This window comes from the organism of the source record quoted next, unplaced genomic scaffold (genome assembly GCF_019419815.1).
Source record: "Pyrus x bretschneideri cultivar Hongxiangsu unplaced genomic scaffold, Pyrus_bretschneideri_v1 Contig7, whole genome shotgun sequence".
Lineage (NCBI taxonomy): Eukaryota > Viridiplantae > Streptophyta > Magnoliopsida > Rosales > Rosaceae > Pyrus > Pyrus x bretschneideri.
Genome location: NW_025999809.1, coordinates 6,010,208 through 6,027,216, shown reverse-complemented (window position 1 = coordinate 6,027,216; position 17,009 = coordinate 6,010,208). Strand labels below are relative to the sequence as shown.

General features: G+C 36.7%; 3 protein-coding genes across 6 annotated transcripts; 1 reads left to right on the top strand and 2 right to left on the bottom strand.

Annotated features, from left to right (window-relative positions):
* Positions 1 to 322: 322 nt before the first annotated feature.
* On the bottom strand, positions 323 to 6,108 carry LOC103958859 (serine/threonine protein phosphatase 2A regulatory subunit B''alpha). 2 transcript variants are annotated; one of them, XM_009371176.3, is made up of 13 exons: positions 5,489 to 6,107; positions 4,906 to 5,148; positions 4,620 to 4,725; positions 4,368 to 4,467; positions 3,914 to 4,019; positions 3,656 to 3,746; positions 3,123 to 3,264; positions 2,664 to 2,811; positions 2,454 to 2,563; positions 1,613 to 1,769; positions 1,379 to 1,504; positions 1,136 to 1,286; positions 323 to 880 (listed from the first exon to the last, which is right to left on the bottom strand). In XM_009371176.3, the coding sequence occupies exons 1-12, from the start codon at positions 5,639 to 5,641 to the stop codon at positions 1,146 to 1,148; spliced, it is 1,623 nt and encodes a 540-aa protein (XP_009369451.2). In that variant the 5' UTR covers positions 5,642 to 6,107; the 3' UTR covers positions 323 to 880; positions 1,136 to 1,145. The 2 variants fall into 2 exon arrangements, with proteins under 2 accessions (XP_009369451.2, XP_048429766.1); XM_048573809.1 differs by lacking the exon at positions 323 to 880 and having other exon boundaries at positions 958 to 1,286; positions 5,489 to 6,108.
* Positions 6,109 to 7,350: 1,242 nt separating this feature from the next.
* LOC103958858 (vacuolar protein sorting-associated protein 2 homolog 3-like) lies at positions 7,351 to 10,208 on the top strand. Its single transcript, XM_009371175.3, has 11 exons — positions 7,351 to 7,511; positions 7,681 to 7,725; positions 8,000 to 8,034; positions 8,122 to 8,172; positions 8,294 to 8,398; positions 8,503 to 8,574; positions 8,813 to 8,884; positions 8,981 to 9,061; positions 9,358 to 9,393; positions 9,491 to 9,546; positions 9,881 to 10,208. The coding sequence occupies exons 1-11, from the start codon at positions 7,478 to 7,480 to the stop codon at positions 9,930 to 9,932; spliced, it is 639 nt and encodes a 212-aa protein (XP_009369450.2). The 5' UTR covers positions 7,351 to 7,477; the 3' UTR covers positions 9,933 to 10,208.
* Positions 10,209 to 10,549: 341 nt separating this feature from the next.
* LOC103958857 (casein kinase 1-like protein 6) lies at positions 10,550 to 16,101 on the bottom strand. 3 transcript variants are annotated; one of them, XM_018650282.2, is made up of 14 exons: positions 15,332 to 16,101; positions 15,196 to 15,236; positions 14,548 to 14,617; positions 14,310 to 14,458; positions 14,131 to 14,226; positions 13,862 to 13,932; positions 13,548 to 13,609; positions 13,362 to 13,431; positions 13,143 to 13,227; positions 12,564 to 12,690; positions 12,373 to 12,446; positions 12,195 to 12,294; positions 11,749 to 11,882; positions 10,550 to 11,214 (listed from the first exon to the last, which is right to left on the bottom strand). In XM_018650282.2, the coding sequence occupies exons 1-14, from the start codon at positions 15,405 to 15,407 to the stop codon at positions 10,966 to 10,968; spliced, it is 1,404 nt and encodes a 467-aa protein (XP_018505798.1). In that variant the 5' UTR covers positions 15,408 to 16,101; the 3' UTR covers positions 10,550 to 10,965. The 3 variants fall into 3 exon arrangements, with proteins under 3 accessions (XP_018505798.1, XP_018505799.1, XP_009369449.1); XM_018650283.2 differs by having other exon boundaries at positions 13,368 to 13,431; XM_009371174.3 differs by having other exon boundaries at positions 12,231 to 12,294; positions 13,368 to 13,431; positions 15,332 to 16,100.
* Positions 16,102 to 17,009: the final 908 nt, after the last annotated feature.

Below are 17,009 nucleotides of genomic sequence, written 5' to 3'. Positions count from 1 at the left end.
CCCCGACTAAATTCGGAACACCGCTTGGCTCCTTACCTTTTGTGACATATTCGTTCCTCCGCCCAAAATGGGAATGGGCTAGGGTTATGAACTTATAATCTATAATCTGATGATCGAGTCGATTCCATGATTATAAGTTCATCCCATGCCGGACTAGACCGGAATAGGATTATATACATTATAATTATGAGAAGGGCATTCGAGCGTATCTAAATAGGTACTATGTTTAGGATCACATTTTGACACTTGAACACTTACGTTGGCAAATTGTGATTTGTCTGCAATGCGGAGTAATGAACATCTAATGACATGACTAATCATATGAAAAACCATAAAATACCCATATTATAAGCATGTTTTGCTAAACCTTGCAAAAAGCCTCCAACTTGTAGGTAACATTACACAGCCTACGCCTTCTTTCTTTTCTCAATTCTTTAATTTAAATAAAAATCCAATAAAATAAATCTATAGACAAAGGTATGAAGCAAGAGAAAGCAAAGAAAATAAAATGGTGGGGGGATGTTGAACCAAAACAGAGCATCTGAACAAATGTTACAAGGCACTTGGGAAGTTTACAACACCATAAGAAAAGCAACCGGCTCGGTCGAGCTGCTCGCAGGACAGCATGGACTAACGTTACCTAGACGACGATTGGTTTGTACAACTCCATACTCATCCTCCTTGAGGTTCGTGGAAGTGCAAAATGAGCGCCAATCCTGCTTGAAATTTACCATTGATGAATGTTGCACGACCAAGCATGAAATTTAGTGTTGAACAGGACTAGATCCACTGATCAGTGCCACGGAGCATCTTGACAAAAATGATTCTTTTCACTGGACGAGCGACTTTGACGAAGGATCTGAAGCTATCTCGTACACAGCTGGATGAACATAAAAGGGTCAAGCAAATCAGTTAACACGCATGATTTTGCTGATCCTACATAGCAGATGCTCCATGTTTGAATTCAGTAAGTAATGCTATGGTTGGATTCACATTAGAACCTTATTTTGAGTTCGGAACAAAATATTTTTCGTTCTATAATTACAAAAGTACGATGGCGCATTTGATTTTATGATGAACATAGCACTTTCAGATATTTACACTCTTTTCCACTGGAACTCCATCTAAACCTCACCTTCTTGAACTTAAAAAGGAGCCTCGAGTGATTCATCCCAAACTTCAACACTTCCATTAGAGGCATTCTCTCCATCTTCTTCCATTGACAGCCGTATATATTCTCTGTGTGCAAAGCGGTCCCACTCAGTCAAAGTTGGATCCTCACGTTCCTGCACGCATCAAAATGCCAGAACACCATTATTGTACCAGAGAATTGAACCAGTATTTCTCAATTTCTCATATGTAACCCGTGCAAAAATACCTGACGAATAAGAAATGGATCGCGACTTTCAAAAGCTATGAATTTATTAAGGTTGAAAAGGATATTGAAGACATTTCCTGAAAGTTTGCAACCTTTCAAGTCAGCTGGAGTGATATAATCTTCCCTCTGCAGGAACAATGTCAAAATTAGTCATTTCTAATGAGTGACTGAATGTAAGATATGGAATTTAGTAATATAATAACAATAACAATGATGACGATTATGATATTTGACCTCTGGTGCAATCATGTCAACTATTTGGCACAAAATATCCTCGAATAGAACAGGCTCTTGGGCCATGCATTCCATACGATGCAGCTGCTCCTCATAAAAAAACTGCAACTCATTGGGTGTAAGAACTCCATTTCCATCCAGATCTATACATCTGAACCTACAAAATAAGATTTGAGTAAATAAAAAGGAAAAAAAGCAGACAAAGTAAAAGATGAATCACTAAAGGCATAGCATCAGAAAAACAGGTGGGTGAATCAAGGCTTGTCCTCACAGCAATGAGCGTGGCTACACTACAGTATATGCATGACTTATCTTTGAGACTCCACTATCGTGAGTTATTGGCAGTCCAAAAACGTCATCCTGCACTTCTATAAAAAAATTTCCTTGTCTTTTTGTAAATTTGGAGTGCAGGATGACTTTTTCGGGGTCCTAATAACAGCTCCGAAATGAAAAAGTGATTCATAATCTTTGAACTCAAATGCATCCGACAATTTCCACAAATAGAATGGGAGGTTACAATTCAAGCGCATGAGATTTTCACAAAATCGGGCAAGTTTATTTTTCAATTTACAATTTTAATCTTTCAATACTGATGAGTTTATTTTAAATATATTGCGGAAGAGTACATTTCAGGGAGTTAGAATATTACACCAACTTCCAAGTTTTGGATTAACGTATTAAAATATAGATTTCACACTTTTCATGGTTACATGCATCTAACAATGGCTACATCCACTTGAAAACAGGAACATTGACTGCACTTGTAAAAAATAAGAATTCCATGACATAAAATTACTGAATGTCAGAATGGAAAAAGAACAAAGAAACAAGAAACGTATACCAATACTCAAGGCTAGGCTCACACGACTTATCCTCCTCTGACAACATGAAGTAAGCAAAATCTTCATAACCCATCTTCCCTTCAACCTTGCTAGTAAATTTCCTCGGAATCTGGAGTGGAATGAGCAAATACGCAATCAACTCAGAAACCTCATTTAAATAAATAATTTGTTCAAGAAGTTTTGAAGAGGAAACTATAATATGCACCAACCTGTGAAAATATTCTATCAACGATCCTGTAGGTAAGGGCATGATTACCATATCTAATAAGATTCTCTTTGTCGATCAAGAAATCGTGGTCTGTGTCCAGCTCCCAAAATTTGCAGTATATGACATAAAAATGTTCATATGAGAAGTACCTAATATTTGGCAAGAAAGAAAATATCAATAACATAGTTCAGTAGTTTAACACAATTTAGTAAAGAAAACGAATCTGGTTTCCCTTTGGGCAATCTAAGAGAAAACGCTGATAGACTGTTCTTATGTTCCTTCTAATCTTTCATCCACTATAACTTCTTTCATGTCAACTTCAACAGTCAAACCATTAAAACAAACCAGAAAACCCACATCATATACTTAACTATACAAGTGGGGGAACACGTGAAAGTAAAGCACAAGGAAAGTAACGTTAATTGGTACTTAAAGATTCATGTTCCAGTGATAATCCAACCTTAGAACTTTGTTAATGTCCTCTTCCTCATCTGCATGTTGCATGGCAGCAATTAGATTTCCTCGTTTTAGCTCCCTCAGGGTAAGGCGACCATTTCCTGATCTGTTTATGTAGTAAAATATTCTGTATATTACAGTTTCAGCTGGGGCATTGAAAATGAAGCTTATGTAAGCAAATAGTAGTATGAAAAAAAAGGTGAGCTCAGTAAAAATATTCACTTGGAAAACACAAGGTCATCTCAAAATACCAAAAAAAAAAAAAGTGCCTTATGTAACAATATATGCCCAAGATAATAACTAATTGAGTCAACCATATATTTTGCGACAAATCTGATAAAACCCTATTGTCGCTTTTCATATTCCTATCCTTACAATCTTAACTTGACATCACAGTTCATTCAGAAATTGCCTATTCTGCACCAACAGAACCATGCAATCAGTTCTGATATGTGAATTAGAAACCTTACTTCTGCATAGAATATAATTAAACGAACAATAATTATTGTCACGAACTTAGCAGTATGAAACACATACCATATCTTTCTTGAAATTCAGGAGTTCCATGTAAAAATTCCAATCCTGGATGAGTTGCCACAAGCTCTAGAAGAATGGGTTTGAAGTCTACCTGCATTGAGAATGTGGACAACAATTGAGAAGCTAGAATGCAGAACCAAAAAGTCTGAAAACATTAGCACATAACTGACAGAAATAGGCATTTAAGTAAGCAGAAAGGACTTCAATCAAATGGCAATTCTCATAGACAATATAGAGAAAAATAGTATTAAATCAAACCTGAGAAAGGTAATTACGATCAGACTGCTTTAAAATTTTAAATATTTGAGTTGCTGTATCCATTGTGAGCATGTTTCCATCAACCCAATATTTGATGAATGCATCCCTACAAACCAATTATGTATATCGACATATAATAAGAATATATAGAACAACAAGAATAAAAGTAAAAGATAGATAAAATGTATACAGCTTGTTGAGTCATGGTTCTGTAAGTAACATAAGCTATTCTACTACTGAACAAAAGAAATACAATAAAAGGTAGAAGGATCACAATTCACAGATAAAATATATACTGGATATGTGTGATACAGCTAGCTGAATGATATAACTTCCCAACAACAAACACATGACGAAGCATTTCATAGACCTTTTCTTTTTCAACTGACATATTGAGGTCTCATTAAAACAAGATCTAGTTGCTTTTAGTAAGCTTAGTTACTTTTCTGCATACCTGGTCACTATCCCACTGCAGCTAGTATCAATCTTTCTAAAGATGGCAGAGGAGAAAAAAGTTGGCAGCTTGCATAACTCCTTTGTAACCAACTTAAACTCTGCATAATCATAAAAATAACATAAACTCCTTGCTTTCAAAATATTCAGTTTCACTAATCTCTGGCAGTGGTTGGGTAAGGGGTGAGAAAGAGAGGGACTTCTTGTCTTTCGCATTTCTAAAGGTGAATTACAGATAAGATACACATCTCACCATGCAGTTGCAATCCATCCATCTGACCACTGAAAAGGTCATCAATTCTAGAAAGACATTGCTCCTTAAGTTCCTTTGGTGGTGGTGGACCATTATGAAAATAGAACTGCAAAGCTTATTGAAACATACAAAACTATGAGAACTAATTCTTCAATCTTGACAGCATGAAAAGAACCCAGTGTTCAAGTTCACAACTAAATTTCTACCTCACAATATTTACAAAAATAATAATGGATGTAGTAGTAGTAGTAGTAGTAGTAGTAGGGCAATTAGGACTGAGTTTGACCTGAGGAATGGCTTCCCGCACTGGTTCACTAGCCAATTTTAGTGGAGAGCGAAGAGAAGAAGGACTAGTCTTCAGCTTTGAAAAACGCGGAGAACCAGGGGAACTTCTTGGTGAAAGTGGAGGTGTACTTCCAGACGGAAACATGGAAGGTAACACATTGCTCCCAGCAGTATTTGCACTTGACGTGCTCCCAGGTGCAGTGATAGGAATTCCTGCTATTGCATCATCTACTAGAGACTTCACCTGTCAAAACAAACCACAAAACATCAACTTTTTTCAACACCTGAAATTACCGAATATACAGTTCTTCTGGTAATTACGTCTACACGAATCATACATAAATACTACACAAAAGCAAATCCTTTACTTTAATGACAAGATCAACTATTATTAAGCGAAAAATAATAACATACTTGAGGCAGTAACCGACAGAGACAGCTCTCCCATATATAAGGTATTAAGCTAACAATAGAAACCCTATAATTATCCAAACAAGAAAACATACAAACTATAGCTTTGAGTCCAGAAATGCACATTGATAACAACGAATTGTACATGAACAGAGAAAAGTGAGCAAATTTACCAAACGACGGGTCTGCGGGAGCGAAAGCCACTGTGCAAACAAATCCTCAGCAATTTGGGGACTGGTTTTAAGTGCAAACGGTGACAATTCCGGCAGCTGTAAAAGCTCAGGATCCAAAGAACCAACATCCCCTGCTACTGGGTCTATATCCATCGAGAATTCACCCCTTCAATTCCCAAAATCATCACAATCGGCTACGCCTCACCCCCTACCGCAATCCCAACCCACTCGCTTTCGATCAATTTTCAAGATGAAAATTTGAAAAAACCCTAGGTCGGAACCGAAACGGAATGAAACCAACAGTCCGAAACAGCCACTGAGCTTTTGCTCTGAATTGAGACGGAAAACCTAGGCCGGAATCCCAATTGAGATAGAAAGATTGTAGAAGTAGTACCAGTTCTATCGCCTTCGCCGATGCTCTGCGAGTACGAACGCACGCTTTCTTCCGACTCCGATTTCCCACTGGTCACTGCGGGTGAACTCAGACGCCGCCGGGAAACCTCGCGGTTTTGGGCGTTTCCGGGAAATCGGAAAACCGCGCTCTGAAGAATTCGTGTCTGAATTGAAAGACTTGGAAAGACCGAGGGGGTCTATTTTGGTCAGGGAGAGAAAGAGAGAGGAGAGATTGTAAGGAAAGCGAAAAGGCTAAAATATAGAGGGTGGGGAGGGCGGCGAGGAGCGAGAGGATGGGCGCCACGTGGGATTTTAAGTGAACGGAAACTGCCGCCGGAGCCCGGAAACATGCTTGTCAAGAGTTTTGACTATCTAACTTGGTGAACATTGTATATTTCTTTGTCAATTTTTTGAGTTTTTTGTAATGTTTAAGGAAAACTAGAAGTATAAGAAACATATAAGAATCTAGAAATGAAAAGAAGTAGTATTAGCATTTTGTTTGTAATAGATTAGCAGCGTCGAATTCAGTTGTTCAACCAGACTTCTAGAAGAGTGGTGGAAATTTTAAAAGAGAATTCGAAGTGGAGAAGATAAGAGGCGGTACCAATCTGGTTCTTAAGTGGTTCTGTGTTTATATTGGTGTACTACTAATACAATGTTAATATCGTAAAAAATGTAGAGCACAAAGACAAGGGATAAGCATTGTAACACGAGAATAACACGTTAGTCAAGCTAGCAATTTAAAACATGGAACATGAATTACGACAGTGTAATATGATTTGATTCTTGTCAGTTGAAAGAACTGTGTTTTCATAGAAAGACATAACAAGCAAAATACAAAATTTGATTAAATATCGAGAATTTTCATAAATAAAGAAGTTAATAGTGGAGTTATCTATCTTCCCAATTATAATCGATATATTTCTATATAAGTATGGATAAGCATATAATAATTTGTATATGAATGGCACCTCTACATTAATATAGAATGATAGGCACAATTATACAAGTAAAGGAAAAACATAAATCGGTTACATTGAGAGTTATCTTATCCTTAAAAAATTCCGAAAAGAGTTTCTTTCGTTATCTCTCACCTCTCACGTTTTTTTTCATTTTAAAAACATGAAAAGAAACTTCAAACTTAAAGTTTCACGTAACATACATTAAATTATTATTTATTTTTTTATCAATAGTGAGAGGAAAGGTTAGGAAATGTCACATGCATACCGAGACTTAATAATCTTGTCGTGGAAATAGCTAAATTCAAGTCTATTCTCCAATCATTATCATTTTGCCACTAATCCCCCATTCCCCATTTGAGTCAATGGCCTTTCAAAAATGTAAATTACAAAAAAATCCCAAATATTAAGTTAATTAAAATAAATAAAATATGAAAAAGCCCCCAATCCATATGATTGAAATTTCAGAAACCATGGAGGGTCTACCGCGATATTTACCGCCAAGTCCCTGCCTATATGAAAAATAGGAAAACACCCCACAGACACCTTCTCCTCCCTACTTGGACCTCTCTCTCTCTCTCTCTAAAATCTGCAACTCGAAGAAGAAATCTCTGCGATTCGTGCAGCTGTCTGCACCATGAACATGTTCAGTAAGAAACCCACGGCCAAAGGTTCGCGCTTTCTTAATCTCCTGCCCAATTTTTGTTTTTGATTTCCTTGCTTAGGATTAAGCTGAAATTCAATTATCCAACCGCTCTTAATTTTCGTATTAGATCTGAATTATGGGTTCAATTCAAATTCTCTTAATTTCTTCATGTGGGTTTGCATTTGTAATCGCAGAGGCTCTTCGGGAGAGCAAGAGAGAAATGGCTAATGCTACTAGAGGTAATTAACATATATTTATGCCCCTTTTGGACTAGCTGAGGCATTGGGGCTTAGTTTTGACATTGCACTGTTTGAATAGACACTATAGATGGGATTAGACGGGTTACCGCTCACTAGTAATCTTTACTTTGTCCAGCTGACCTGTAATTTTACACCGGAATCTGATTGTGTGCATGTATGGAGGTCTCACCTTGTCATGGATTAGCATTTCCTTGGTTTTGAATTTTTGATTTTGGTCCTTTTATTCATGTTTTTCATCCACATTTTACTTCAGGGATAGAGAAGGAAATTGGAGCATTGCAGTTAGAAGTATGTCAAGAGGCTCCAGTCGACGGTCCCATTTCATTTTTGTGTATTTATAAACTTGTCATTTGATATATTATACTGTCATGTCAGGAAAAGAAGCTTGTCGCTGAGATAAAGAGAACAGCTAAAACCGGAAACGAGGTATGTTTTGCGTATTCGACCATTCTCGTCAGTCCATGAATGTTCGAGTGACTGCTGCCATTGAATCTTATAAGAGGTAGTCAATTTGTATTCCCTCAGGCCTTTGTCTTGTATTCTGCAGGGAGCAACTAAAATACTAGCCAGGCAGCTAGTCAGGCTTAGGCAACAGATAGCTAACTTACAAGGAAGTCGAGCTCAAATGAGAGGAATAGCAACTCATACGCAGGTGGACTGCCAAATTTTTATCTCTATACGAGATTTCTTCTATTTGATCTTTATTTTTCGAATTTGCGTTATGTTCTTGGTTGTTAACGTTATTCTATCATGCAGGCAATGCATGCTCAGTCCTCAGTTGCTGTTGGCATGAAAGGTGCTAGTAAGGCAATGGCAGCTATGAATAAGGTTTGATTGTAACATTGAAACATTATTTTTGTGCAGTTTTCATATTATAAAGAAGAAAATTTTGAGATTGCATCTTATGATGAGCTTTAGTTTAAAAGGCGTTCTGTCAACAACACTGGGCACTTCTGTTAAATGTAAATAAATTCTGATAGACGTATACTCTGTTACATAGCTTCATATTTTCATAGTTAGGAAATTCAAGGTATTTTTAGTAGCTGATTTTGTGTTTATGTTGCAGCAAATGGCTCCCGCAAAGCAAGCAAAGGTGATACGCGAGTTTCAGAAGCAATCTGCGCAGATGGATATGACTGTAAGATTTTTGATCTTTCAGTATACTGGCACAGAATTAAATTTCTCTATGCTTTGTTGCATACACAAATCATAATTTAGAGATTTGTTTATGCAGACTGAAATGATGTCCGATGCCATAGATGATGCCTTGGATAATGATGAGGCGGAAGAGGAAACTGACGAGCTGACAGATCAGGTAGGTCCTACTTGCATTATATACTACTTTATTGATGAGATGGATCTTTTCACAGATGATGCCAAAGAAATGGAAAAGAAATCTGTTTTATGGAGCAATACTTACTATGCATCTTTGATTAGGTTAATTCTTATAGTTGAAGTTTGATTGAGAAGGATTTGTGTTAGATGCTGTGGAACGAGTTCTTATGAAACTGAGAAATAGTTTATGATCTCATTCTTCATAGATATTGTTTGACTATTGGTCTTCGGTACCAGGAATTAACAGAATTTCTTTTGTTAAACTTACTCAAACAGGTGCTGGATGAAATTGGCGTTGATGTCGCCTCGCAGGTTGGTATCAATGGTTTTGCATTTTTGAGTTTTTGTTAGCATGTATTCTATTCCTTGTCATTTGACCTGGTGTGCTTTGTATTTTATCTACTGACAGCTTTCAGCAGCTCCCAAAGGAAAAATTGCATCAAAGAACGCTGAGGGTGTTAGCAGGTACAGCCTCTGATCGCTTTGTCATTGTAATTAACTGTCTGAATATTTTCACAATACATTACGAAATTGTTGAGGGTTTGCCATACTTGCACGTAAAATTACAATGGTGACTGCATGATTTATTTATACACACTGGGGGAAAGAGCACCCAAACAATAAACTTGTTTGCAGAAAGAGCACCTCAAACAAGATATGCATTCATTGTTTGCAGAAAGAGCACCTCAAAACAAATTGATATGTCATTCGTGATACGCATTCATCATGGCAGTTGTTGCTTCTTTTTGTTTTTAATTTGGTTACAACTTCTAACTAAAGAGTTTTCAACTTTTTGCAGTTCCAGCGTTGCTGATCTTGAGAAAAGATTGGCAGCTCTTAGAAATCCATGAGCCGAGGATTGGAAATTAGAGAGTCTCTTTCTTTCCTTTTTTCTTTTCTTTCCCAGAGTCGAATATTGACTTCGTGCAAGGATTCACATTGTAAATATTTTGTTAGTGATGTTGTCCTCAGCGATCATCCATTTCAGCGTCGCTGCATACATAGAAGCTAAGGGTTATACGCTCTATGACTTTGAAAGTGCGACGATGCTAATGTATGAATTTCTTCTTCTATCATGAACGGAGGACAGATTTTTGAATTTACTGGACCGGACAGTTTCGAACTTTTGGCTAACTGCCCCCCAACTCTATTTTGATGTTGCCGAACAATGAAACATTGGTTTTTAGAGCATCATATTTCATACATAAAAGAGTCTTACTATACATCGGTGTATGCATTCTACATTGCAATTCAAGTGGCCGAGATTTACTGCTAATTCCTTGGAATCTCGAGCGCAAATACATCGATGCATTCTAGAATTTTCGTTTTTCGATACATAGCAAGTTGCCACGAGCTCTCAAGTAAATACGGTCAAACTAGTAAACAAGGTTGTTGAGCAAGCAGAAACATCTGTGCATTCTTGATTGTGGAAGAAATTGAACTGCAACAAATTTCCGACCATTCGAGCTCAGGCGAACATTGTTGAGCAAGTTTTTGAAGCTCAGGCTAACATTGTTGAACAAGTTTTTGAAATGATGTCCATTACAAACAAACACCAACGGGTCTCAGAGCACGTGTATATTCAAGAAATAGGAATTATTACAGCTAAGCATAAGAAAAATGTATGTTTCTGATACAGTTACAATGCCCGGAACCTCTAGGGAGAGGAGAAAAAAGGTGGGAGGAAAAGCCTGGAGATGCCGTCGTTAGAGACATGCAACAGGGTCTGTAACCGCGGTGCTCAAGAGATAGTCCCATGTACAGAAGCGAGCGAATTTTGTCTTTGTTTTTCGGTTTTTTTAGTACTCATCGAATAGGCTGAGTATTACCCATTACTTCTTGATTACTTCTTGATTGAAAATATCTGTAGTGAGATACTGTCCATTACTTCTTGATTGAAAGGAGCTCAAAGCTCCGGAGAGGATCATCTCGGGTGCCTCTTGCAGCTGCAGGGCGCTTGGGTTCGTAACCTCTGTTCCCGGTAGAAGGGCGGCTACTGCTTGAGACTAATCTGCTTGTGCGACCGTCACTGGGAGTGTGATCACCTGAGGAGCTTGGCTTACTGCTAGCAATAGCTTTTCTTGAAGTGCTGCCATATCGAGAGGAATTGCGTCCCCTGTCAGAATCCTGGTGCTGAAGATGCAACAACAGTTCTCAATAAGAATTTTAATTACAACAAATTGCACGATTTCAACTTGAATACTTGGGATGAATAACATGCAAAATTAAGGGTGAAAAGCGTATCATACAAGTGAGAAGAGATGACACACTCAAACATAAACCAGGACCATAAATGAAGTAGTAAACTGTATAGTTTGCAATTCTTCTATTCTTGGACTTTTCACCTAACTAGGCCAGGATTCAACTTTGCTTTTGTTAAAATTTTTAAACAAAGCAAGGACGTAACAACAAGGTCGTAGACAATTCGTAAAAAATAAGTGTACGGGTCATAATTAGGAAAATCAAGATATTAACTTTCACTTTTGGACTTTAAAATTGACAAAATTTTGAATACAGCAGGACTGAAGTTCTTTTACTTAGTGACTTCTCAAGATCCAATTTTCAGAAAGCAAATCGGCAAGATTAAATTCATGTAGCTTAACATACTCGCAAACTGTCCATGCCCAAAGCAACATAGGAATAATTAACAGTCAGAGAAAACTTTACCGCATCTCTGGATGAAGGTACATCCTCAAAAGACTTGTGTTTCAAATGATCCTGGCGTGGACTAGAACCTGAGGTGTTTCTCCTTGAGAATGCTTCAACTGCACCCGAGAATCTTTCTCGAATCTCTTTCCCAACTGGATAAGCCAATTGCATAAAAGGGTTTAATAATTGTGGGAAACCAAAAAGGAGACTACTGAGCGTAAAATTGTAGTGGAAAGTTAAATAACAAGCTGAAGAAAGGAAACTACACTGAAAAATTTATAGAAAACTAAGTCCTCAAATACTCGATAAATCTTCAAAATTAAGAGGGTAACTGGCATCAAAGCTTAGGACTTATTAGTAGTAAGTTTGGGATATAAGAAACTAAACAGGACATCAAAGTCAAAAGCATACATCAAATCCATAACTTTTTATTGAAATCAAGGTCAATTAATCCGATTCGGCACCTAAATGAAATATATTCTTTGAAGAGAGAGCAACACCTGATCCTCTATCAGGTCTTTCCATAGATGGCCCTGCGCTTAAACCCGCTTTCCCACTGGCATGCTAGAAACAGAGAAAGGAAGTAAGTAAATAACATTCTTATAAGATCAACACTTAAACATAACATTTCCAAACACTAACCCATCCTTTAGAGCTGCCACCAATCTGAGGGTACTTCAACACGGTCCAGTCAAATACATAGTCAAATTGATAACCTGCAAGTAATCATAAAATTATTATCCTGAACCCAAACAGAAAAAGGAAAACACTAACAACTAAAAGAAAAAAAGTTTGTAAATCTAATACAAAATAACCTAATTTGTGAAGATTACCTTCTCGAATAAACAAGTCTCGGAAAAGCCTCTTTAAATAAGAATAATCTGGCTTGTCTTCAAACCGCAATGATCGGCAGTAATGAAAGTAGGATACAAATTCAGCTGGATGAGATCTGCACAGCACCTGTTAAACATATCTGTGGCTATATTATCCATGTTGCAACATTAACAAGAATTCCCAGAACTAGGTGAGAGTCAATAGCAGCAGCATGTAGTGTGTGAGCGCGAGTGTGCATGGAAACATATGCTTGAATACATATCAAGTTATGAACAAACATAAAGCACAGAATTATCTGACTAGGCCTGGTTGAAACAGCCTCTAAACACATTCATTGTCAAAAACCATGCAAATATTGAGCCAGTCAAGAACCCAACCAAAATCAATGGAAGTGCCAGTCTTCCTAGTCGAGACCTTTTTCCATATATGTCCCCATTTCTAATCTTTGGTCGATCTCACCCAAATAAATAAATATTATATATATATATATATATATATATAATATAACACGTGTAAAATGTCCATTCTTGCAACATATGAAGTTGCTAGCAATAAGAATGCATGGAGAAAGTTGTTACCTCTATAGGAGTAGACATTTTCTTTTCACTAATTTTATCGTACTTTTGCTTCTTTGTACCAGCTTTTAAACCTTGCCAGGGAAGGCTGATTGGAGGCAAAAGACAAAAAAGAAAGGAATAAAAAAGTAGAGTAAGATACAATGTAGCATCAAATACTCAAAATCAGATAGCAAATGCCGAAAAAACAAAACACATGAAGAACAAGTGCAAGAACTATACCCTAACCTTCCCCTTAGGAAATACATCAGCACATAACCAAGAGATTCCAAATCATCTCTTCTGCTTTGCTCTAAAAGTGAAATAAAACACAATGAGAATAAGTAGAGCATAGTATGTTGGATCTTTGATTATCCATTTACTGTTATAATTTACATAGTAAATAAAAAGACATAAAATATCTCTCACCAATTCCAAGGTGGGTGTTAACACTTGCATAGCGAGCAGTTCCTGTGAGGTTCTTGTTCTCCCTAACAAATGAAAAAGAAACAAATTTAACTTTCAAAGCAACCACATCAAATCCAACGCTGGCACAAAAGGATCAAAAGTATTAAACATTAAAGTCAAAATCTAATACAAATGGAAGCAGCACAGAGATATGTCGATAATACATTGACAGACAATCCACAGAAACATATTTAACACGAGCAGCGACTTTACAAAAAAAAAAAATCTTCACGAAAAAATTTATCATAATTTGTCACTTTCCAAGTAAAATTTACCTGTATGGTATGTGCTTATGAGTCTGAAGATCCCTATACTTCTTTGCAAGACCAAAATCAATAGCATACACCTGTGACAAATAATGTCCGATATATTACACTTCTAAATAAAAAAGTGTGATTGAAGTGTTAATAAAAAAAGATTTGAAATCCCGCCCCTAATACCATATGAGATCCCCAATAACGAAAAAGTTTCGAGCAAAAGTGTTCCATTAATGCACTAAGTGCTATAATTCGCATAGCAACTGCAGTTAAACAAGAAAAGATACCTGATTGGCTTTACGCCCTAGGCCCATTAAAAAGTTGTCAGGCTTAATATCACGGTGAAGAAAACCTTTCGAGTGCATGTATTCAACTCTGTTAATCTGAAAGATGAAATTGAAAATGTAAAAACGATTATCCTGGCCAACTTAGACAAATTAGATGAAGGATAGTAATTAGTACTTACCAATTGATCTGCAAGCATCAACACTGTTTTCAATGTGAATTTCCTATTGCAGTAGTTGAACAAATCTTCCAAACTTGGTCCAAGAAGGTCAATAACCATGATATTGTAGTCAACCTCAACTCCAAACCACTTGAGGTGGGGTATTCCGGCTTCATCATAAAATGACAATGGTTAGTTGTTTACTATCGGTTATTGGTAAAAAAAACTTATCTGTGAGAGAGTGAAAAGAGAGACTTACTTCCTCCTTGAAGAAGCATATACAATTTTGACTCATAATGAAGCTGGGGATGCTTCGTCTTCACAGGTTCCTGGAATTTGGAAAGTAAACTAGCTCAAATGCATGCAATTATAGACTATTGAATTATATGTAGATGGTACAATAACGAAATGTAACAAGGTTGTACTAGACTGGAACTTTGTGATATCAAAACGCATCCATGACAAATCTTAAATAGAATAAAAGGTTGGCTTCACATACAGAATTTTCGTTGATAACATAACTGAAAAGAAATGAAGAATATAAAGCATGAAGCTTCGAATGTAACTCACATAGAGCTTGTCGAATATGAAATCTAAAGTGCCATTCCTACTCTTATTCTCAAAGATTCAAAAGTGAGTATTCATTTTGTTCTTCGACTTCCTCTAGTGACTAAAGAAATGTTGGACAAAACATGATTTTATTCAACACGTTCATTAAACTGGATAATTCATACGGCTTTCCTGAACCCAAAGTATTGAATTACCAGAAGCTCACAGTCAACGTAACCAAGTCCATTGATGAAGCTACCCATTTATAGCTCAAGCACAAACTATAGAATGTTTAGAAACATTTAGCCAAAAAACAAACATCAGAACTGAATCTACGATTCAAGGATTGATCACATACCAGCTTAACAGCCACCTCTTCTCCGGTTTGTACATTTACACCTAACACCAGAACAGGAATTTTTACAAAACACATGAAATTAACATAACGAATAACTTTCGGCGAAAAAACAGGTAGCAAGCACTGATTACCATACCTAAATAGAGTTCTCCGAAAGAACCACTCCCAATCTTCCTCCCCAACTTAAACTTTCCAGCAATCACATGCTCCATGATGCAACAATATCCGATACGATTTGATCAACAAGCTCAAACCGGCTTTATTTCACAGCAATTTGTGCAAAATTCAGCCTTTATTGTTTGCATAACCCAAAAAGGCCAAACAATAAACCCCCAAATCTCCAACAAAAAATTAAAATTAAAAGATTTTCCTCCGATCAAAACCTTCGATTTTCTCCCAATAACCCCGCCTACGGACCACACGATCACAATCCCAACATTAAATTACCATTAAATGGAAAATAAATACGAAACCCCAGAAAATCCAATTGGGAAATCCGGCTTTATCGACAATACCGACAAAAAAGAGGGCAACTTTTTGGAAAATCAAAGGACCTCTTTTTCTCCAGCTACATATCCAGAACGCCCCAAATCCCAAATCGACGATTACAGACGACGAATTCGAATCCTGAATCACAAGAACATTGACCTACATTGACCTCGAAGCCCTCGATTCAGAAGCCAAAACAAAACAAAATCTTCAAAAATTTGAAATCTGCTGCGAAAATGTACAAGTACCAAATCAAACGAGGATCAATTAGGAGGATTTTTGTTGGGATCGGACAGAGCTAGAGACAAATCGTTTTTTGCAATATGAACGGGAAAGGGAAATTGGCGGAGGAAAATGATGCCTAGAGAGAGAGAGAGAGAGAGAGAGAGAGAGAGAGAGAGATGGGGGAGGGGCGGAATAAGAGGAAGGAGCCTGGAGACGATTATATTTGTTTGTTTTTTTGTTCTAATTTTTTTTTTAATGTTTTTGGAAATTGCAATTTCCTTTTCGATTTTATTTATGAAAATAAATAGGAATTAATCAATTAATTATAAGATAAAAAAGAAATAAAATATGAGGGGTGAAGCGATATCTTCTGAGATTCTGAGCTGCAGCCTAACTCGTTTGGGCTGTCTCTTTGGAACGGGTCACCTCAGGTCAAAAGCAAACTTCAAAATATAAAAATAAACAATTACTAGACGCACGTAATGTTATTATTTGTTAACAATACCTTTGAAAATTCTTTTAATTTTTTGTGAATAGTAAATATTTGGTCAATAGATGCTTTCGGTTCAACCTACCGCTCCTCGAGTTCAAACTCTCATTTTCATTTGGTCTAGAATAACTTAGTGTAAAATTCTATAGTTTGTAAAAATAATCTCTAATTTTCGACAAAACTTGTGTTTTACAATAATATTAAAACAAATAAAAAAAGAAAAAGAAAATTAATTTACATAAACATGCCCGCATTTTCTTATCTTCGGTCTGTAATTTTTTTTTTTTTTTTTTTGTATTTTAGGTAAAAATTAGTTAAAATTTAGATATGTGAGGATCTTCCTGGTCCTGAGTGGGATATTCTCAATATTTTTCTCTCCCTGTCTGTCTTTTCTCTGACCTGGAAGAAGGCCTGTCTGATCTGTTTTTTTCACTATTTTGATAGGAAGTCGGACTTTGTCTCAGGCTCCCAGATACGGAGTTTTGGGCCATCTTTTTTGGGTCAGAGTCTTTGTCAAATTTGGAATAACAACTTACATAAAACGGTGTACGGTAAAGTCGCATTCTGATATGCGAGTGAAAACTATATGTTCGATGTATCGAACACAAAT

Excerpts from the sequence above, each read along its gene's own strand:
- LOC103958859 (XM_048573809.1), bottom strand. The coding sequence starts at position 5,641 with ATGGATATAGACCCAGTAGCAGGGGATGTTGGTTCTTTGGATCCTGAG. Across the intron at positions 5,149-5,488 it reads TCCCGCAGACCCGTCGTTTG|GTGAAGTCTCTAGTAGATGA; the intron begins GTAAATTTGCTC and ends TTGTTTTGACAG. Across the intron at positions 1,505-1,612 it reads TTGACATGATTGCACCAGAG|AGGGAAGATTATATCACTCC; the intron begins GTCAAATATCAT and ends TTGTTCCTGCAG.
- LOC103958858 (XM_009371175.3), top strand. The coding sequence starts at position 7,478 with ATGAACATGTTCAGTAAGAAACCCACGGCCAAAG. Across the intron at positions 8,575-8,812 it reads CAATGGCAGCTATGAATAAG|CAAATGGCTCCCGCAAAGCA; the intron begins GTTTGATTGTAA and ends TTTATGTTGCAG. Across the intron at positions 8,885-8,980 it reads CTGCGCAGATGGATATGACT|ACTGAAATGATGTCCGATGC; the intron begins GTAAGATTTTTG and ends TTGTTTATGCAG.
- LOC103958857 (XM_018650282.2), bottom strand. The coding sequence starts at position 15,407 with ATGGAGCATGTGATTGCTGGAAAGTTTAAGTTGGGGAGGAAGATTGGG. Across the intron at positions 15,237-15,331 it reads TTTCGGAGAACTCTATTTAG|GTGTAAATGTACAAACCGGA; the intron begins GTATGGTAATCA and ends TTCTGGTGTTAG. Across the intron at positions 12,447-12,563 it reads AGACTTGTTTATTCGAGAAG|GTTATCAATTTGACTATGTA; the intron begins GTAATCTTCACA and ends GATTACTTGCAG.